Source organism: Pyxicephalus adspersus, chromosome 8, assembly GCF_032062135.1.
Source record: "Pyxicephalus adspersus chromosome 8, UCB_Pads_2.0, whole genome shotgun sequence".
NCBI classification, from domain to species: domain Eukaryota; kingdom Metazoa; phylum Chordata; class Amphibia; order Anura; family Pyxicephalidae; genus Pyxicephalus; species Pyxicephalus adspersus.
In genome coordinates, this window is record NC_092865.1 from 56011985 (window position 1) to 56035157 (window position 23173).

At 38.5% G+C, this 23173-nt stretch overlaps 1 protein-coding gene across 2 annotated transcripts; it reads left to right on the forward strand.

The window, feature by feature from the left end:
• UBA3 (ubiquitin like modifier activating enzyme 3) lies at positions 1-23173 on the forward strand. Of its 2 annotated transcripts, XM_072420780.1 has the most exons (18): positions 1-72; positions 166-204; positions 5163-5283; positions 9635-9715; positions 10254-10336; positions 10566-10646; positions 12102-12145; positions 12234-12298; positions 13184-13339; positions 15688-15790; positions 17020-17133; positions 17296-17349; positions 18604-18640; positions 18728-18809; positions 19485-19585; positions 19784-19847; positions 20700-20754; positions 22455-23173. In XM_072420780.1, the coding sequence occupies exons 1-18, from the start codon at positions 53-55 to the stop codon at positions 22574-22576; spliced, it is 1422 nt and encodes a 473-aa protein (XP_072276881.1). In that variant the 5' UTR covers positions 1-52; the 3' UTR covers positions 22577-23173. The 2 variants fall into 2 exon arrangements, with proteins under 2 accessions (XP_072276881.1, XP_072276882.1); XM_072420781.1 differs by lacking the exon at positions 166-204 and having other exon boundaries at positions 17-72.

Sequence of the window (23173 nt, forward strand, 5' to 3'; positions counted from 1 at the left end):
CGCCTTCTCCCGAGCGGCGGTGCATTGTGGGAAGTGAAAGGCTCAGGCGAATATGGCGGATGCTGAAGAGCCGTGAGTACCTGTGTGTGTGTCCAGCTAGGGTCCCCTCTGTGTCACAGGCCGGGAGGGTGAGACCCTTCTTTTATTCTCTCTCTCTCTTTTTAGGGAGAAGAAAAGAAGGCGGATAGAAGAGCTGTCTGACAAGTTAGTGCTGGCTCAGGGGAGGTGTTAGAACATGGACAGATGAATCCCCTCATACAATGCCCGGGAGCCTATAGGCAGAGAGGCGGGGCTACCTGTCAGTCACGTGACCTGTCAGCACATTGACGAGCAGATAATATTGGCCAATGGGGCTGCCATGGAACAAAGATTTGTCTTCCTTTTTTATTGGGATATCCACCTAAACTAAAATCTGTTCCTAATGTATTATTATTTTGTAGTTTAGACCCTGATTGCTCTGTGTTTTGTTATTGCAGCTTGCTTATTGGAGGTTGTATGGAAATGCATGTTGTGCATCGCTGTGTGTTATTAATATTACACAGTATTTATATAGTGCCAACATAATATGCAGCGCTGTACAAAGTCCATAGTCATGTGACTAGCTGTCCCTCTAAAGAGCTCACAATCTAATGTCCCTACTATTGTCATGTGCCAATAATACAGTCTAAGGTCAAATAACCTAACTGCATGTATTTGGAATGTAGGAGGAAACCACGCTAACACGGGGAGAACCTACAAACTCCATGCAGATATTGTCCTGGCGGGGATACCAACCTGGGACCCAGCACTGCAGAGGCCAGAGTGCTAACCACTGAGCTGCTGTCTTTTGAACATGCATTTGCTTTGTATCAGGCAGCATGGTGGCTCAGTGGTTAGCACTCTGGCCTTTGCAGCGCTGGGTCCCCGGTGCGAATCCCGGCCAGGACAATATCTGCATGGAGTTTGCAGGTTCTCCCCATGTTTGTTTGGTTTGCTGTGGGTACTCCAGTCTCCTCCTACATTCCAAAAACATGCAGTTAGGTTAATTGACCTGAGATGTTATAATGACAGATGGCTATGGTAGGGACATTGGATTGTGAGCTCCTTTTAGGGACAGCTAGTCACATGACTATGTACAATGCTGTGTAATATGTCGGTGCTAAATAAATACTTAATAATAATATTGAATCAGCATATTTAACGCATGCATTGATGCTCCTTTCTATTCCATCAAGCGAGATTGCAAAAGTGTGAACATGGAACAATACCTATTGATCTGCCACAAATGCACTCAGATGTAGGCTGATAGTACAGGGTTCCTCCCAGCGCCTTTTAGCTGGGCTTTCACCCGGCACATTTCAGTTACCATCCGGCTGTTTTACTGAAAAGTTAGATCACAATACATTGACCATCACCCGCCCACAGCTTCTTTCCATTCATGTTAAAAAAAATTCCCAGAAGAATACAACAGTGCTCAGCATTTTTGTTGACTACTTAAAGAGGAAGTAAACCTAAAAGTCCCCCATACCAACAAAAGTTCACTTACCTTCAATCCTGCAGGGCAGTTCGATCCATCCGGAGGTGTCTTCCTTTCTGGTCCCACGTCGTCCCAGCATCCGTCTTCAGGATGGCGCTCTGGGCGCCGCCATCTTCTCCGCTTCATCAAGGTTCTTCTTCCTACATCACCTGACACATGCACGAGATCGGGTGACGTAGATGGGAAAAAAGCTTGCCCATCTCACTGCGCATGCATTTTTTTTATTTTTTTTTGATAAAGGGGCTTCTTCTGCGCATGCCTGAAGGAGCAGTCAAGAGCATCTCGGGATGCGTAACGCAGGACGTAATGCAGAACTCTCACAAAGAAAAACAAATTGCCTTTACCCATGAAAAGCCCTCAATCCATCCACAATCTGAGCCCAGTGAGTCCCGTGCTTCTCCCTACTGTCTGGGGCTCCCAGTTGCGTTTAACGTCACCATCTTTTTCCAGTTTCCTCCTTGCATCACCCAATCTAACTCTTCAAGCTCAAGATCAGGTGACGTCTTCCTCCAAACTGCGCATGTGTGAGATCAAGCACCGTTTTTGTTTTTTCTTTTTACATTGGATGAAAGCCGCCTGATGACGTATATTCAATCTTCCCCCTTCAGTCTTCAGCCAAAGCAGTGAAGATCCCCCCCCCCCCCCCAAAAAAAAAACAAAACAAAAAACGCTTTTATTTTACATTATATAAAAAGTATAGCTATCCTTTTACATAGTATTAAAACTGTGTTGATATGTCCGCTTCAAACCCACCCTCTTCTTTTTTATCTTTCATAATTTAAGGACTGAATGTCGTGATGTCCAAACATAGGAACTAAGAGGGCTGATTAGATACCATAAGATAAGAGAAAAATTGGCCACAGAGCAGATCTGAATTCCTAACTTGAGCAACCCATGTTATTCTGCACCCATAAAGGTGCAAATAGGGGGACAGCAAAAAACCCTGGTACAATTTGCTCCAATGGGAAAAAAATTCCTTCCTGATTTCATGAGACAATCAGATGTTCCCTGGATCAATAGTCACTGTTATTTTTACTTTAAAGCCTTAATACCCAGTTATATTCTGTGCTTCTAGAAATCATCCAGCTTTTTCTTAAAGCAATCTATATTAGCTGCTGAAACTACTTCCTGAGGGAGCCGATTCCACATTTTCACAGACCTTACAGTGAAGAATCCCTTCCTTATCCGGAGCTTAAACTTCTTTTCCTCCAAACGCAAAGAGTGTCTTCTTGTTCTTTATAATGACCTTAAAGTGACTAGTAGTAAAAAGAGTTCTCTATATGGAGCATTTATATATTTATACATGGTGATCATATCCCCCCTTAAATGTCTTCTCTCAAGGGAGAATAGATTCAGTTCAGCTAATCTCTCCTCATAGCTGAGCTCTTCCATTCCTTTTATTCGTTTAGTTGCCCTACTATGTAGATTAACTTTTCTCCAACCCTGGCTGTAATTACTATATACACATCTCACCATATATTAGTGTGGTGGTCAGTGAGAATAATATCACCCATTTCTCATGGAACCCCCAGCAACTTCTGGAGGAACCCCACGGTTCCACACAATCCTGGTTGAGAAACGCCAAAAATATAGACAAGTGTATGACATGACTGTCTATAGACATTCTATACTTGGATTACAGACATCTGCATTTTATTTTAGGTGGCTATCCTCCTTTTGTCTTAGTGATACATTATTTATGCTCTGCTATTTGCCTTGTTTGCATTTTTGTTAATGTTTACAACTTGATGTAAATGTTGTTTTTCTTTTTGTTTTTCCTTTAAGAATTTTCAATATTTTTGCATTCTCAAAGAGTTTTAGTTTAGTTTTTGCTGCTCCATTGTTCAAATGTTTTTAAAGTAGATCTCTGTTTTTCATATCTCAGAGAAGAACTCCAGATAAAAATGTACCCATAAACAGTAGCATGCAGTCGTCCCAGCCCAGCTGCCATCCTTTTCTGGCGGCTCTGTGTATAGATGTAAAGAGCTGCGTCTTTCATTCTGCACTGACAGTGACATTTCAACAACTCCCTCCTCTCTCCTTGGGCAATACATTATGTATTGTATTCACAGTTTGTGATTGGCCAAGGAAAGGACAGGGGATGTGCAAATGATAAAATTCTGGTTGCCTGGCTCATCCAGGGCCCTTTCTGGGCCTGAAACAAATATTCAGATGTATGTATGAATTGTAACATCGAGTCAAATATAATTTGCTAGTTAAGAGTGCAAATGGAATGACTACAACCTGGGTGCAGATTTTGGCAAATTTCATAACAAGTTGGGAGAAAATGGCAAAGCCTGAATTGTACAACAATTCCCCATTAGGAGAAGAGCCAGCATGGATTGCCATGTGGTTAAAATCGATGCCAATTTTTATTATCTTTTATGCTGCCCATATATTCAGCAGTTTCTGCTAGCAGATCAAGAAAGTCTACCACTATATTGGGGATATTGCTTGCTTTGATGTGTACCCCTTTTTAATGTACAGCACTGCATAATATGTTGGCGCTATATAAATCCTGTTTAATAATATTAATAATAATATTATAAAGCATCTACAGGCAATACTTGAATTAAGCTTAGGACATGCTGTTTTCCCCGCTGATCTCTTCCTGGAGTCTCCAGAGTTGATTGCACATTATTTCTATGCTTCATTTTCTGATGGAAACATTGGAACAACTGCCAAGTGTCCACCTGAGGTGTAACTGACGGGGACAGGCCGGGGACAGTTGTCAATATATAACAGCTTATATTGCCATAAAACTTATTATAGCAGGATCACTGGATCATCATAACATCTGCAGATTTTTCAATCAGATCTTTATTATAGAAATGATATTAACTCTGTCTTGAATTTGCTGACTATAACTACCGTATTTGTTATTTGAAATGTACATTTTGTTGTTCTGTAATATTAAGCAGGAGTTTATTTTTAGTGATTGATCGGTAACTTAATTTTATTCATAATTTAATTTAAATTCATATTATATATACATATATATATATATATATATATATATATATATATATATATATAATCTAAGTATTATTTGAGCATTTTGGCTAGGTGTGGACCTGTACTGCATATACAACTCTTATCCCTATCTTGACCTCTTTTTTTCCATTATACATACATAAGGAGGCTTGGAATACCTATCCCCCGTACAGGTATTACAAGCTGCCTACTACATGTGACTTTCTGCCTGGGGATATGGTCACATAGCTTTACATTATGGGAAGCCAAGATAGGGAAAGGATGCATTATGTACTGTAGGTCTGCTTATAAATGTCTAGTTTGGCACGTCTGGTCCTTTTGAGAACAGATCATATTTCTATGGACATTGTACAACCTCTGCAGACACCCTTTGCCATACCAAGCCTGGAAAAGGAGGACAAATAATTAATCGCAGCTGATCATTTCCGGGTCAGTCATTGTGCTGTAGGTTTCTGCTCAGTCCATAAAAATGTGTGATCTCTTTTTTTATAAACATACGTTTTCATGTCATGATCTGCAGAACATTTGCTTGATGGTTGTATTTTCTACCTGCCATGGAATGTCTATGATTTAACCACCTGTCCCTTCCAGAGAACGTTTCCTGTAAATGCTGGTATGCTGTGGAATAATGTCAGTGTTGTGTTCTATGCAGAATGGCTGTGGATTTTGGGTGTGGGGACACTGGAGACTGGGAAGGTCGCTGGAACCATGTTAAGAAGTTCCTCGAGCGATCAGGACCTTTCATACATCCCGCGTTCGAACCAAGCAATGAAGTGAGAAAATCCATTTTACATTCATTTGTCTTTAGCTTTGCACTCTAGCTGGGTGAATGAGAGTGAGACTTCATACCTGTGTACATCTTATGACAAGTGTTGTAATGATTCATAAACTATTTCACACAGCTCCAAACTGGCGTGAATGCTGAACTTCAGGCTGATAGCTAAATCCACCAATGTATCACTCATATGGAAACTGTTACCTGGCAAAGGATTTGTATTTGTCAATTCAGTCCGTAGATCGACACAGTACAGCCCTGTATGTAAGAGCAGAAGACCTGATTTATTTTCTCCTTTGTTGCTGTCACATTTGGAGCCTTTGACATATCTGCTGTGTGGTAACACAATTGTTAGTTCTTAATGGCATCGCAACATACTTAGGTGGTGCACTTCCATGTGTTGTAGTGCTCTGTGTTGCAAAAAAAAAAAAAAAAGGTAATGCAAATGAAGATGCTACCTTCATGCAACACAAATTATCACACAGCTTAACACCATAAGGTAGCAGTCCAGGGTGCAACATTGTGTGGGGTCTTACGGATCTTGCCCTGTGCTCAACCAAGACATTTTTTAAGCCGGGTGGGCAGATATAGTAGGTGGGTGGCAGTCCGTGCTCGCATTTCTTTTTTCTGTAGATTACAATTTACGGTGCTATATTCACACTGCATTTGCTTATCAGTGTTCTCCCCAGCCCCTTTTAACTGGGCGCACCACCCAGCAGTTTTCAGTAACCACCTGGCTGTTTTTGGGTGGGTACTGAAGAGTTGGGTCATATTACAGGGGCTGCCACCGGCCTAAAGCTTCTTCCCACCTGGCTTAAAAATATTTCTGGGGAGAACACTGCTTACCCTTCTAATGTTCGCAAATAAGTGGGTGAACCTCTCAGGGAGCATATTTTGTGCCCCCAAAGGATTTAGATTACTTCACATCCCACTGACTAGACACCTTCTCCCACAAATGCAATACCTGTGCTTAGTGGGCTGACTACTGCAGGGTTCTCCCCAGGCACTTTTAGCTGGGCGCACCACCCGGCACTTTTTAGTGCCCACCCGGCTGTTTTTGGGTGGTTACCAAAGAGTTTGATCACAATACAGGGGATGCCACCCACCTAAAATTTCTTCCCACCCAGCTTAAAAAAAATTCTGAGTTGAGCACTGTACTGGGTTCTCAGTGGCCCATTTTAGCTGAGCACACCACCCGGCACTTTTCAGAAACCACCTGGCTATTTTTGGGTAGTTACTAAAGAGTTGCATTACAATACAGGGGCCACAATTTCTTCCCACCCAGATTAAAAAAATTCTGGATTAAACATTAGTATAGTATGAGTAGAGTATGAAGATATCTCGAGTATCTGTTGTGTTATTCATAGTATAAAAAAACTGCATTTGTTTTGCAACTTTAAAGTGACCAAGTGGTAGAAGTCTCACCCTCATTCTAAATGCTTTCCAAATCTATAGGTCCTAGCATGCATTTAAAAGCCAATAACACTAAAAATAAGTAAAATGCTGCATTTATTCACGTGCTACAAAGGGAACGTGTCAATAAAATTGCATAAAGTAATAGAGCTGTATGATAGGAAAGTTATTCAGATTCTTTATGCAAGAGAGAGCACAGGGATGAGCAAATATGTGTAGGGCTTAGGCTACATACACATGTCAGATAATTCTGGTCCAATAATCGCCTCAGGGCAGAGTGTCTGAGAATCTGCTGTGTGTGCAGCGCTAATTGTTCATGGAATTGTGCTAGTAGAACGACAAACGATGAACGATCAGAATGAAAGTGAAGGGGAGAGAGTGAGTGCCGCTCCGTCGTTCTCCCCCTACCCTCTCCATAGAGCAGATGTCTATAAAGTGCTCCTTCATGCATCGAGCAGTCATTTGTCATGAAAGATCCTTTCCAAGAACAATTATTGCACGTGTATACGTAGCCTTGTTGTCTGTCCAGTTAGAGGTCAGGTTGGGTCCTGGACCAGGGTGTATTGTTCCTGTTGTGATATCTGTAATAAGCTCTGGGAATTTGCAGAACAAGAGTGCTAGATTACAAAACTGGTTGGGCATAATTTTAAATTCTTTGATGCATCAAACTTTAATCCTTTCTATGACATCTGTGTCTTTAGTTATCCACCTGGAGTTCAGCTTTAGTAAAGCCTCACAAAGGATAAGCAAATCCTTCTCAGTTACATGATAACGGCAGACTTACTAAAAGTTGTGGTTGGTTCACCGCACTTTACAGAGAAATTTAAAAATCGTGTGTATTACTTTTGCAGCAGTATTTTACTGTTTTTATGTGAGTCTGGCTTTTTTTGCTCCTTTTTGTGACGTGAATCCAATATTTGTGCTTTGGTGGTTGGCATACTGTGCTGTGTAACAGAACTATTCTATAATTGTACAATTGTTTTATATTCCAAATGCTTTGTTTTTAATAAAAAGCTATGGAAATGTGTCTGTGAGAGACTGTTGCATACATAAACCAAGTAAGAATTACATATCCTAAGGGCCTGTTCACTTATGTGCATTTTGCTGCGGTGTTACGTTTGTAAGATTCAGGACATGGGTTAAACAAATAGAAAATAATGAATCAGATTTAATAAAGCTCCATAGGACTGGAGAAGAGAAGGACTATCTTGGGACAACCTGGGTGATCCTGCAAACCTAAAATGGATCTGGTCCAGGATTTAAAAAATTTGGCAACTAATAGCAAACAATTTTAAAGAAATCCATTCTAGGTTTGCTGGATCATCCAGGTTCTCACAAGATAGTTTTTATTCTCTAGTTTTGGGGAGATTTATTAAATTAGGCCCAGTGGGTGTAGTTATTATCTCTGTGTTTTAGGCTTACACATGTTAAGGTTGTGCTTTAAAACAATCGTATAATTTGCTCATGCAGATCAAATCAACAGGTTCCCTTTTTATACCCCCCAGCACACATTATCATCTCATATTTACCTTTCCTGCTGCTCTATTAAATCATCAAGAGTGCAAAAACCCTTTGTAAGTTTAAGTCAGGCTAGTCAGATATTAGACAAGACTGAGGAATATTCTAGCACCCAATTCTGGGCCAATCACTAGAAACCAATGCCGTCCCATTTTCTTATTTGCTTATTTAGCAACTTATTTGCTTTATTCCTAACGGCTGAATGGAACTGTGTAGGAGCAAGTATAAGGTGAGTGTTCTCTGCTATAGGACAGTAGATATTAAGAACATTACTTTTCCCCTATTTGCCATACCCTTGATTTTGTCCCCAAAACAACATATTTTTATGAACTGATTGGATTGCAATGTTATGCCATAAGACAGGGGTCGGCAAACTCCGGTCTTTAGGCCAGAAGTGGCCTAGCCGTTAGTTTGTTCCGACCTAACGCCCCCGGCCGATCCGGCCTAATGCTGGCTGGCAACCTGCTGCTCCGGAGCTGCGGGTTGCCGGCCGGATCCGGCATGGGGCTTTAGGAACTACCGGAGCTCCGGTCCCACCTCCTTGCTGTTGCTCCCCTATTTTCAGCGGCCGGCGTTAATATTCCACTAGCGCGGTAAATAGGGAAGGCTCCCTGAAGGGAAAGCCCTCTCCTCCGCAATGCATACTGAGGAGAGGGATTTAATTTCAGGGGGCCTTCCCTGGTGGTGGGCAGAGCCATTAGGGTGGGATTAAGAGTCCGGCATTATGTACTTCCCCCAACCCCTGAAATGGCCTAGTGGCCACAAAAGTTTGCCTACCCCTGCCATAAGATGCCCTTCTATGACACATCATTCGAGAGATAGCTGTCCATGTTGGAATGTTTTTGCACCAACAATATCAGTCTCTGTCAGAGGCTTCCTTTGTTGCCTGCATAACATATACTTGGTATTGAAAACATGCAAATGTATAGACCCTTCTAAATAGTTTTTTAAGTGCCCTATAACAAATGTGGCCAACCTGTGATTTCTTTTATTTACAGTCATGTAAACCAGAGCACTATAGAATGCCATTTGTGCATGTGACAACTGCACACATTTGCAAGAATGTGAACAGGCCCTTAACACCCATAACATGCTGATTTAGTAATTGGCAACCAATCAGGTTTTAGTCTTCTGCATTCAGAGCTGTAAAAGATAAATTCTGATTGGCTGCTGTGGTTTTCACCCTTTACACGCTGCTTTTTGCTTTACTAGACAGTAAGAGTATGGTGCAAATAAAACTTAAGCTCAGTGAGTTTCTAGGAAATATTACATGAAATATATGATGAACAAACAATTTAGGCTAACATTTTTTTTTTTACCATACATACGAATGTACACACTGCAACAAAACCTGGTTACAGTTTGATTGTCTTTGGTATGCAGCTGAAACATTAATTAATTTTGTTTTTCTTTTTCAGTCTCTTCAGTTTCTGTTAGAAACCTGTAAAATATTGGTTGTTGGAGCTGGGGGTTTGGGGTGTGAACTTCTCAAAAATCTGGTAATTTTCATTTTTTTTACATTTTGAATATTTGTTTTGAAATCACTGTTTACCCAGCAAGTACTTTGTTCAGTGGTTTAATCAAAACTCCTTATGTTCTTTCGGATATGTCTAACGTGTACACAGCCTTTCTTGCATCCTTCACCTCTCTATAAATAAATGAAACCTCTAATTACAAGACCAGCAGATCAACAGTTCTGTGGCTTTGAATTTAAACTTTGGTGTTCCAAGACTCATTTATTTGTGGTGATGTTATGTGCTGTTCTCTGAATAAAGGGACATTTTGCAAGCCAATATTGCTACCTTCCTGAGAAATGCAAAGTTTGGCTCCCCTGCTTTTTAATTCACCGGTGTCTATTGATCATCCCATCATAATGCTATTAATGTTAATTAATACTACTATTAATACTACTACTACTGTACTACTACAATTTTCTGTCACTTTCTTGAAAACTGCTGTAGAGTTGGAGAACCTTTTAAATACAACGAGCGATATAAATAACTTTATTAGTAATCTTTTCTCTAATGTTGTCAACAGGCGCTATCGGGATTCCGTCAGATCCATGTTATAGATATGGACACCATAGATGTCTCTAATTTAAACAGACAATTTCTCTTCCGGTAAGTAATACCGAAATTGCAAAGTAAGCAATCAAAGTTATATTTGTGCCATGCTTTTAATGTATTTCAAAAGTAATACATTTTAAATGATTTCATTCTTATTCACTTGGAGCCCTGTAATAAACATGAATACTACATTTGAGAGAACAATTATTTCCCTTATTTTTACAGCATTTGTTTAAATACGGTTGCACTTGAATACATGTTTTTTTCTGTCATGTTTTTACAGACCGAAGGATGTTGGAAGACCCAAAGCAGAAGTAGCAGCGGAATTTATAAACACCAGAATCCCTGACTGTTGTGTTACTCCGTATCCTTTCAGGGAATCTTATGCGTTGTATACCAAATTTTAGATGGGTCCATAAAGGCAACTAAAAACTGACAACATGGTAATCGCCCCTGCAATTGCTTATAATGTTGCAGAGGTGCAAGGTGTCTTTTGTAAATGGATAAAGACACCAGAAGGTGCCTGGAGTTGAGGGGAGGGGAGCAGATTCTGGTACAGACTTGTGAAATCAAAGCTTCACTTCCAGACTCTGAAGCACAAGGTAAATATTGGGAAGCAGTTCATTGATTTGCTGGAGTCCTATTATTTTCCTATCTTTCCACCAAGCCTTAGGCTAGGTACACACATGCAATAATTATGGTTTGAAAACGAACGATCAACCATTATTCCCGATTATTTTGAACAATTGTATTGTTCACAATTCTGTATATGCTGTAAGGATGTTATCGTTTAAATATAATCCATCAAAAATGTACACACTTGATACGATCGTTTGTGAACAATCGTTCAAACGATGCAGAAAGTAACATGTGCAGGAGAAAGTGTATCACAGAACAATCCATGATCACTGAACCAGGACGGTCATTCGTTTCCACCGAGACTCCTCGTTCATATCAGGTCGTTGTGCACTTTTTTTGTTAACAATTATCGAACGATCTGTTGTGGATTGTTCGTTTCCAACAACAATTACTGCACTTGTGTACGCAGCCTTAGGCCGGGTACACACGTGCAATAATTGTCTTTGCAAAGACAAAAGACTGAACGATGCATGAACAAGTGCTGTACATACAGCATCATTCTGCTCCATAGAGGGGGGAGAATGACGGAGCTGCACCCCGCTGCTCTTTCTTAACTTTCATTACGATCATTCGTCGTCCATGGATCCTCCAGGATGGACGACAAGCTCTGTACACATGCCGGAATCATTTGACGTGTACGTAGCCTGATTCTTTTATCCTGCTGTTATTGCTTGTGCAGAATTCTCTGCATTTTTTGAATCAGGGAAATGTTTTTCCAGCCTACTAAAGAAAATAATACTTGACGGATTGACCTTTTATAAGATAAAAACTAATAGTTTCAACCAACACCAATGAGAACATTAAAATATCACCACCCCCCAAACTGCAACAACATCTTAATGGCTTTTACTTGTGCTCTGCACTTGACTACAAAAAACTGTGTGTAAGGTGTGTTATTTTTCCTCTTGGATGATTCATTTCTTTGGCGCTGTAAATATTGCAATGGGTGGCAGCAAGACAAACCTATCTCCAATCGAGACAGTAGGAAAGGCCACTCTGTCCCAGCCATTGCATTATAGGATTGCACGATTACATTGGTGCAGGGAGGAATTTTTTTACTGCTTGGGCACATGGGGAAGTTCCCAACTGGAAAATCAAGGAATACATGAGGGCCTACTGAACAAAGCGATGAGTAACCAATCAGAATGAATTTTGTCCTTAACTTTGATTTCCATCAAAGTCATTTCAATAAAATACAAGACAAGGATGAATCATTTTATCGAGGTAGAGCATTCTTTGCTTTCAAATATCTTGACATATTGATCCATTCTTATTCAGGAATTTAATTATTTATTTATTTTTTCTTTTCCAGAGTTTCACCTTATAGTTTGTGGTCTAGATTCAATTATCGCCAGGCGGTGGCTGAATGGAATGCTGGTAATATTACACTCCCTTCTGTTCGCTTTTAAAGAGAAATGTTTTTAAAATAATAAATAAATTGTGTGAAAGAGGAAGGTGAAGGCGTTCATTTTGATACTTTTATTAATGCAGGTTAGTGAGTTTTGAAAGTGTTTTTTTTTTCTTTTATGACGGGAATAAATTTTACCCAAAAAAGGAAAAAACCTTTTGGAAAAAAACAACAAAATTGAAAAAAACTGTATGTGCTGAGATAAAAATCATGTTGTCGGTTTCATGTATAGGGTTGTGTAGCCACTGACCAGATAGACTGCTTATCCTTTTAGCATCAGAGCTCCAATATGAAGGAAGGAAGGTGGCTGGTCTGATGAGTAGAATTTTCTACTAGATCCTGTAGATGGATCTGTCTGTGTGCACTGTTTACCTGGAGAAGAGATGCCAGAAGGATGCAAGATAGCAGGCTGGTGGAGACAGTAGGCCTGATTTATTAAAGCTCTCCAAAGCTGGAGAAGTTACACTTTCATCAGTGAAGCTGGGTGATCCAGCAAACCTTGAATGGATTTCTTCAAAGTCATTTTGTATTTGTTAGTAAATGTTTTGAATCCTGAACCATTCCAGGTTTGCTGGATCACCCAGCTTCACAGTGTATCCTTTCCAGCCATGGAGAGCTTTAATAAATCAGGCCCAATGTGTCGAATAGGACATTATGCTTATATTTTAAAGCCAGATAGTACAGGACACCTTCAGAGGTTGTGGGCTCCCCAAAGACTAAAATATTGTTTTTTTGTAGACTGGATTTTTTTATTTACAAATAGAGTAGTGGCAAATTGCTTTATACCAATCAACGTGTGATGTACAGATACAGGAATAAATATATAGATATCAAAACCTTTTTTTTTTTCTCAGATGTCCCTCCTGAATTATGAAGATGGGGAATTACAGCAAAGCACAGTTATTCCTTTTATTGATGGAGGTACAGAAGGCTTTAAAGGAAATGCCCGTGTCATTTTACCAGGAATGACAGCATGTGTGGAGTGTACTCTTGAATTGTACCCACCACAGGTGAGCATGTGAAATATTCACATTATGATGAGGATGACCTGCATGTGTTATGACCACTAGACAGGAGGCGGAGCTGTGGCCCAGAGATCTCAGGAATTTAAAGCTTGGAAAAATAGGGTCATCCTGATGTTCTGCCATAAAGCACAGCCTGGGTGAATTTCAAGAATATCGGTTATTTACCATTTTTTGGAGGGTAAAGTAGTTCCCTTAACAATTTTTAACTAGCTGGTTAGAATAGCCCTATATAGCCACAAGTTGTTTCTGTGGTTTGCTGTCTCCTGCTTTACGTCACTTTACATATGAAATTCACAAACTGGTTGTGCGAGTTTTAGACTTTTTTTGTTGTGTTGGTGCGAGTTTTAGGTTTTTAGTATAACCAGACACACTAAATATGGAAATTAACTACATAAGACATACCTCATAAATCCTTGGGTCTTACCCTGCTGTATGCCTGCCTTTAGATGTAAGTTACTAATGAGAAGTTCTTACAAACACCAGTCAGATTCAGGCTTTTTTTTTTTAATTCAGGTTTTTAGGGCTTCCTGGTGTAATGACCAAACCGTATATTTTACCACAAGATCTACTATGAAAACAAATGTTGTATTTATTATAAATGATTACAATAATCTGGCATACATGAGTTTGTCTTGATCTCCGTTTCAATTCAGAATAACGTACAAAAGAAAATTTGGATTTTTAAGGCAGTAACAACAATTGGCATCATGAGTATATATTCAAAATATGTCCATTTATTTAAAATCATATAAAAACATTGAAACAGTAACATTTATTTATTTCATTTCTAAAAATCACATAAAATCTTTACCTAAAATGGTGTACAATTTCAGATAAATAGAAATATTTGTTTGTTCTAGAATTCTCTAAGCATTTCACGTAGGAATCGCAAAGGAATTGTGTGAGCTATAGGATGTAGTAAAGCACAATACAAAAAGAATTTATATATGTTGAAATATATTTATTTAGAAGGAGATGTGATATTTTTTAAAGTGGACAGTTTGATGGTTTCGTAGTTCCCCTGTATCTGGTGCCATTTAACATCAGCGCTGAGGTGCTTTCTGTGATTTGAGGGAGGAGGAGAGCTTACAGAGTATATGTAAGTTTATACTGTATTTTTGAATAATGCACTAATATCTAATGGTGATGAATATGTTAAACCTTCTAGATTTCCTGAGGAAGCCGATGATTATGCCGTAAAACCCATAGAACAGGGGTGTAAAACTCTGGCCACCAGCGTCTTTTGTTTTTTTTTTCTTGGCCCCCAAAGGAATCCTAAATATAAACTGCAGCTGGCCTGCCGCTGCATTGCAATAGCGCCACTACTACAATTCCTGGCATCACTCGTGTCTATAAACCAGCAGGCTCTCTGCCTATGCGTGACCCCGCATTGGACTGTTTTATAGACGCCGGGAATGCCAATAGTTTTAGTAGCAGCGCTATTTCAATGAGGAGGGAGTTTCAGCGGCAGGCTACTCAGAAGATTTAGCCCCGCATTGGCTGCGTCTGGCATTTACAGCATTCCCCCTCAGCTGTACTTTTCCTTGCTACTCCAAGGCATGGACTTGAATGGTGGGTACTTTCATAGAAGAAAATTGTTATTGTTAACTTATGCAAAAAGGTTACCATTGAAATTTAACTCAGAAAGCTACAAATAGAGAAAGAGGCGTAAGATTTTTTCTTAAATAAAAAAAAAATGTTTATACCTCTTTTTCTATTATAAGCTTGTTCCAGATTGAATGTGAAGCAAAACCTCTTTGTTTCCATATGAAAAGGGTTTATATCTAATGAGAAGGAAAAATTTCCTCAATTTTTTCGATAAATTTCAAGGTTGACTTTGTCTATATTTTCAATTTTGGCCCTCTGTGTTTTTGAGTTTGACACCCCTGACATAGAGAATTCTAGAACAAACAAATATTTCTATTTATCTGAAATTGTACACCATTTTTGTTGAAGATTTTATGTGATTTTTAGTGATAAAATAAATAAATATTACTGTTTCAATATTTGATACGATTTTAAATAAATGGACACATTTTGAAAAAATACTCATGATGCCAATTCTTGTTACTGTCTTAAAGTCCCAATTTTTTTTGTATGTTCATCTGAATTGGATCAATCAAGGGATGTGGCAGTTGTTAAGGTAGTAACCAGGAGGAAGACCAAATTTTCTTTTATCTGAGTTTTTTTAATCACCTGCATTTATTGTGGTATGGGGACACTCGGCACTAGCAGCTACTCAATTGCAACTGAAACTTCATTTCAACGTTCTCCAAAATGTGACCCATTTCATCATTGTTACTATAACATATTTGTAATGTTCTCTCCTTCAGATTAACTTCCCTATGTGTACGATTGCATCCATGCCCAGGTTACCGGAACACTGTATAGAGTATGTCCGGATTTTGCAGTGGCCAAAAGAGCAACCGTTTGGAGGTATTATAAAAATTCCTTTGATGTGCATAAATCATTTTGTTTTTAAGTAGCCAAGCAATTGTTTTTATTTTAGATTCCCTCAACCTAAGGTGTTAATAATCCCTTCTCCCACCAAAAAATAAATGCATGGGTGCCTTTCATGAGGAGGAAACTCAAGTGCTTGTGCACATATTAGAAGAAAACAGTTTTAATAATTTTTTTTGTTAGTTACTTTGTATGCATTTTACTAAAAAATTCATATCCCAATTTTTTATTTAGTTTTTGTTAGAGCTGCATAAAATCCAGAAGGGTTAGCAACTTTATTACTTATCACCGTCTGTGTCCCCACTGAGGAGAATCACTATCTCTATGGTTACCGTTCCAATCTGAAATAAAAACTTTTAAATTGTCCCTGGAATGGGGAATAGAGGGGGTAATATTTCTCACTTCCTGTTGTGTCTGGAGAATGGAAAGGAAAGGGAACTTTCCAATAGGACACAGAAGGCAAATAATTTGACACTGTCACATTCCTGACTTCCATATGCTCACCTTATCTGGGACCTCCTTCCGAACTGAAATGTTAAAATGACAATGTGTGGACCTGGCTGTAAGGAAGCACAGGTAAGGTTAGTATATAGGACCTGATTAAATAAAGCTCTCCAAGGCTGGAGAAAATTAACTTTCATCAGTGATCCCGGATGATCCAGTAAACCTGAAATGGATTTCTTAAAAGTCATTTGCTGTTTGTTAGCAAATGTTTTCAATCCTGAACCAGATGGATCACTTGGATCATTGATGGAAGTGTATTTTCTCCAACCTTGGGGAGCTTTAACAAATCAGGCCCATAGTGGGGTCTGGGATGCCCTTGGAAAGACATCATCACTTTGCCCTGTACAAAGAGAGTGAGGAATTGGAGGTTGAGTGGAGGAGATGTTTTATTCTTGATCATAAGGAAACAATAACAATGACCATAAGAATACCAATATTTAAGTAAGAGTCTTCAGGGTTCTCCCCAGCCCCTTTTAGCTGGGCGCACCACCCGCCACTTTTCAGTAAACACCTGGCTGTTACTCGTGGTTACTGGAAAGTTGGTTCACATAATTTCCTCCCACCTGGCTAAAAAAAAATTCTGATTTGACCACTGGTCTTGTATTTGACTGCATTTGTTTAGATCTCAGTCTTATTATGGAAAAAAACTGTCAAGGCTCTATTATTTGTATTAAACAACCTATTGTTTATTTTTTTTCTAGAGGGAGTTGAGCTGGATGGAGATGACCCTGAGCATATCCAGTGGATATACAAGGAATCTTTAGAGCGTGCTTCACAGTTCAACATTCGAGGAATTACATACCGACTCACTCAAGGTAAATTGAGTTATTTTATGGCTGGAAGATTCTGCTTTTTTTATATTTCAAGTTTAATTCCAGAGACTTTTTTTAAATTGTAATTGCATAGTTTTAGAACCTTTGTTTTTAATTGCTATTTCAGGTTATGCACACATGACAGTATTACATTCTTTTTTTAAGGTGTTGTGAAAAGAATTATTCCAGCTGTAGCGTCTACAAATGCTGTAATTGCAGGTAAAACTGTAATATTTTTCTGTAGTTTTTGGTTTTATCCAGTAGCAGTACCTTTTAGTTGTCACATATTCAGATGTATAACAGGAGGACAAGTTGGATTTTTATATGGATGGTGCCAGCAGTTTAGGTTTCTTCTTGTATAAGTAGTTTATTGAAATGAAAATCACTTTAATTTCTGTTTTCATGGTCAGAGCTGGTGACTATATGAATAGTGGCAAAAAAAAAAAAATAATTTCTTTAAATTTGCTGTCTGTCGTGATTTGGAAATCAATTTGCTTTCTATGATATAATTAGTACATTCGTAAGGAGAAGTGCAGTAGTGATACCTTGCACTATAGGGTCAGCAGAATATAAAGATGACCTCTCAAGTAAAAGAAACATTTTTTTACTGAGCTGCTATTACACCAGTCCCATTATAATCCTCAAAATTGCCCTACCTCCTGTTTTTCCAATATGTATAAAATAGATGTCTAACATTACTTCAGTAAAATGCATTGTTAGTTAAGCAGTGCAATGACTGCATGGATATCATTGTTTATTACTATGTGCATAAAGTTTGCACGTCACTGCATTGTATGTGAGCTTTTTCATTCTCTTTCCTCAAGGAATGCTATTTGAAAGCATTGTAATAATAATATTATTATTAAAAAACAGTATTTAAAAAGGGCCAACATATTATGCATAGCTGTACATTCGGGTTTACAAGGGTTTGTATATGACAGACAGATACAAACAATGACACAGGAGGAGAGGACCCTGCCCAAAAGCATTTACATTCTCATTGAAAAATATAAACACCTGTAAGACAGGTACTGATATAATGGTTCGATAAATTAGTGTTCTCCCCAGCCCCTTAACCAGGTACATCACTTGGCACTTTTCAGTATCCACTCGGCTATTTTTGGGTGGTTACTGAAGAGTTGGGTCACAATACAGGAGTTGCCACCCTCCTACAATTTTTTTCACACCCAGCTGAAATAAATTGCTGGGTTGAACACTGTATTATAAAATAGGTTGGATCTATGTAATATGGGAAGTAAAATATAAATGTAGATGATCAATGGTAACTGCTAAGACATGTAAACAAAATGTTTGTCTTGTTGCATAGTAGGGAGCTCTTAAGGAAGAGTGCATGGAGCATATGAATTTTCTGAAATGGAATTGGTTGTTAGCAAATTGTTTATTGCTTTAGTACAGACTTGCAATGTGTATAAGTGCTTTTGATTTGACAGTGATCTCTTTTGGTATTTTTAGCGGCCTGTGCCACTGAAGTATTTAAAATAGCCTCAAGGTAATCAAGTTTATAAATCTCATTTTTATTCCAAACTGTTTCTCATGGCTTGTTGTGTTTTGACCTTTTTCAAATGATTTCTTGCAGCTGTTATATGCCATTAAATAACTACCTGGTGTTTAATGACGTGGATGGATTGTACACATATACATTTGAAGCAGAAAGAAAGGTTCGTACAGACCGTACAGATGTGATGTTTTCTCAGATGTCTAACTGGTTTGCACAAATGTTTGCCATCAAATCTAAAACTTGCCAAAGTATGCCAATCCAAATTTGTGGGTAGCAGCGAATTCGTAAAGAAAAGCTTTGTTTTTTAATCATGACTTTTCAGGTGGCCCTTGCCAGCTTTCCATTTAATTTTTCTGGAAAAGATAAGGAAATAGTTGGACAGACCAATTACCAACTAGCTGACAAAACAGTCCTGTTGATATAATAATAAAAAATCTAGTAGCAGTATTAATATTTGACTCATCATACCAGTTATTCCATGGACCTACACTTTCTTGCAGAGCTATGGTCTTTATCAGAATCTTAAGTGCATAACACTTCTGCGTGTTTCTGAAGTCTGTGCCTCTCTCATGGGCAAAGCTTGGTGTGAACAATGCATCACCATCATAATATGAATGTGGCACCACAGCACTCCAAGGGTTAAGTGTTGATATATTTGCTAGTTGTAAGCAAACATCAATACATTATAAATTGCAGGCATAGGACTGCATTTTTTTATGGAGTCTTTCAGCTTCAAAGGAAAATATATACAATGTCATCTTTATGTAGAAATGCATTTATCATTAGTCTGCACATTTTGCTTGTATTTAAATGTGTTTTCTGTGTTTTGGGACAGGATAAATGCCCAGCTTGTAGTCAGCTACCTCAGAACATTGAGTTTCCATCCTCTGCAAAGCTGCAAGAAGTTCTGGATTATTTAACTAATGATATCTCGTTGTAAGTAACTTATAAATTCAAGTTCTGTGATCTGTTGGCAATGTGACCAAGACCCCAAAGCTGAGGTCTTCCAACCTTCCTCCATCGCTCCTGTCTCTGCCCTCTCCTGTGCATATGTAAAGTCATATATTAATATAGGCCTCAGCTACTTATTGCTGTCTGATCTCTAATAAAACTTTAATGAATATTTTTATACAGACAGATGAAATCTCCTGCTATCACAGCAACGCAGGATGGGAAAAATAAAACCCTTTACTTACAGGTAAGAAGATTGTAAAACATAGATATATTCTGCAAGTTATCTTGTTTGGTTTCTTGTATGTGGATCCATGTAGATTCTCTATGTCTCAAGGCAGTGCCTCTGCACTTGGTACAATTATGAATAGATTACTGCATTTTTAAAATGGAAGCTTTTTTTCTTTAGAAAAACAAACCCATGTACATTATTTATATGTATACAGTACAGAGTTTAAACAAGCTATATTGAAAAGTCTTTCAATTTTGCTGTTTTGTTTTTAAACATTTTTATCATTTTTGTTGTTCTGACTTCATCGTTTGCCTTAGCATTTTCTTCACACACACTGACTGCTTGATGGGAGGTCCAGACTTCCTGAGCAATCTTACTGTTACAGAAAGAAAAGTATTGCAAGAAATGTAACTCCAATTGCAGGGAAACTTCCAACCCTTTTGTGAAAAGCATTGTGCCTGTTAAAAAAAAAAAATCATTGATCAAAATCATTAGTTTTAAATTACAACTACCAAAGTGGGCCTGTTTCATGTAGTAGAAAGGTAACACTAAAACACAGACCAGGAAGTTCACTGGTGTGTATAATATGGGTGCAAGAAGCCTCCAGCGCTTGTCCCTTTTTATTTATTTTTTTTATACTATATAGGTAAGGATAGCTCTGTGTACTGGGATGGTGATCTTACTGCTGACATGGATCTAGGTGTTTAGAAATCCCAATAGTATCTGTATCCCCTGTGTGAATGTAGCAGTTTTATTACTTTTTATGGTGGGATATTTTACAAAATGACTTGAATAACAGTTATATATTTATAATTTTTTTTTAGAAAAGGTGAAAAATGTTTATATTTCTTCTGTCTCATTTTCTAGACTGTAGCTTCCATAGAAGAAAGGACGAGGCCCAATCTTTGCAAGACTTTACAAGGTAATCATGTTATTACCTACAACACTAAATAGGAGCCTTAGCAGTGTCTTTTATTTGCACCTGAAGTATTCAAACAAAGATCCTAGCAGCATTAACTCAACTATTGTAGTGCAGTGTTAATGCAAATAATTTTAAAAACATTATTTGACATCCAGAATAACATAATCCAAAGATCAGTAAAAATACTAAGTTATTGGAGTTATTACTACATATATAACAAGGAACAAAGGCCTTCTGTTCCAGATCATTAGACCTAAGCTCATCTTATGAGCATCAATGTCAGTAGAGTCTTTGTTCCCTTTTGAACAGTAATAATTCTCAGTAACCCAGTGAATGGCTGCAACAGTATTGGGTGACATGAACTAGAAACACACTGTCAAAGGATCCTTTTTTGAGCAGACTTGTGGATTTATTTTGATTTTTAAACCCTAACCTGCCTTTCTAATTGTATAAGGAATACCCAAATAATGTGATATATATACCAGGGGTGGGTGGTCATACCAAGCCACTTATTAACCTGATTGGTCTGTTTTTTTCTAATGAATCCAGTATTTCTCAATCTTTTTAACATGAGGGAACGCCTTGAAATGACATTTAGGTCTTTTAGGAACCCCTGCTATAATTAATATATTCACAATTCACTATACATTAGTGTTGTAGTCAGTAGGAAGAATATATCTTACAATGCTGGCCAGTTGTGAAAAAGAAACTCTTACAGATAGCAGTAAAGATCATTGGTATTTATTAAACTGACCTGGAAGTCGAAAACAGCACATTGCTCCAGGAACCCCTAGCAACTTCTGGAACAAGGGTGTCAAACTCAAATACACAGTGGGCCAAAATTAAAAACTTAAGAGAAAGTCACGGGCCAAACTTGAAACTGAAATAGCACCGCTGCTACAATTCTCTGAGTGAAGAAAACAGTCCAATGCGAGGCTTAATGTTATGAGTGGTTGGAACTCCCTCCTCACTAAAATTGCACTGCTACTACAATTCCTTGCGTCTATAACACAGTCCAATGCGGGGCCACACATCTATCTATAGACAGATCGGTCTATAGACACGAGTGATCCCGGGAATTGTAATGGCGGCTCTATTTCAATGCAGTGGTGGGTCAGCTGCAATTCATATTTAGGAATCTTTTGGTGGCCAAAAAAAGGACGTTGCAGGCCAGAGTTTGACAACCCTGTTCTGGAGGAACCCCGGGGTTCCACAGAATCCCGGTTGGGAAACACTAAAAAAAAAATATATACAGGTATGACTGTCTATAGACCTTAGGTAGGAAACACTGGGTTAGTCCCTAAATTGTTCTGTTTTTGGTTATGAAATGTTGGGGGGTGATGGTCAGATTTTATAACTGCACAAAGCTAATCCAGGCAAAACACATCAGTAGGTTTAGTTTCCCATAGCTTAGTAGGGTCCATTGTAAGTTCCTATTGCAATTACAACCTACCTAGAGATCCGGCGAGATTAGAAATGGCTGATGCTAACTCCGCTGCAGTGAAAACTTTAAATATATGAACAGAATAAACAAACTCTTTCTAAAAGAGTAAGCCGTTTCAGTGCTTCCTGAAATGCTGCTCAAGGCTTTGGAGTCAATTTCACAGCCCCAAGGCCAGTTGTATGTGGACAAAACACTAGATATTTCTGTTAGAATCCCAATGATTTGTGGACCTAATAAATTTTCTTCTCTCTCCTAGAACTTGGCCTTGTCGATGGACAGGAACTTGCAGTTGCCGATATCACAACACCTCAAACTGTCCTATTTAAACTTCATTTTACTACCAATTGCACTGACACAGGAGATGCCATGAAGGACTGAGTGGCAGATACTGATATTGATTGTGCGCAGTATGACCAAATTGGAAAAGAAATCTGTATCCAACTGACATCTAATCATGGGTTGTTTTCTTACCCAGTTTAAATGACTAATTGAAAATGCTCGTGTAACATAGCCCTTACTGAACCATTATTTATGAAAGGGAAAATATTTTAAAAGCTGCCCGCCAAGAGCATTTTAAATATACTTTTAGTAACATCTTCATTGTACAGTATTTTGACCTAATAAAGAGTACCTGTCAGCGGAGAAGTCATTTTGTTAATAGATATACTCGAGCTAGTAGTCCATTCAAAGCTAGTGACTCTATGGCAGCATTACAAACCTCACAAGCGATTCTTTTGTGATGACACCAGGTCCTAGTCCATTGATAGGCTGCAGTCTCTGGCACATGTATCTAACTCCCTTAATGGCTGCTGTCACACATGCACATCAGGTGCACTTTAGCTGTTCTGATCTGTATAAAGCCTTGTATCTTTTACATTATGTCTTTCTTATGGAAGATGTTAAAAAAGCTGTCTTTTTTCAGGTGTAAATTGTAATTAGGCATAATAAAAACTGCTGTACCTTACTTGATATTAA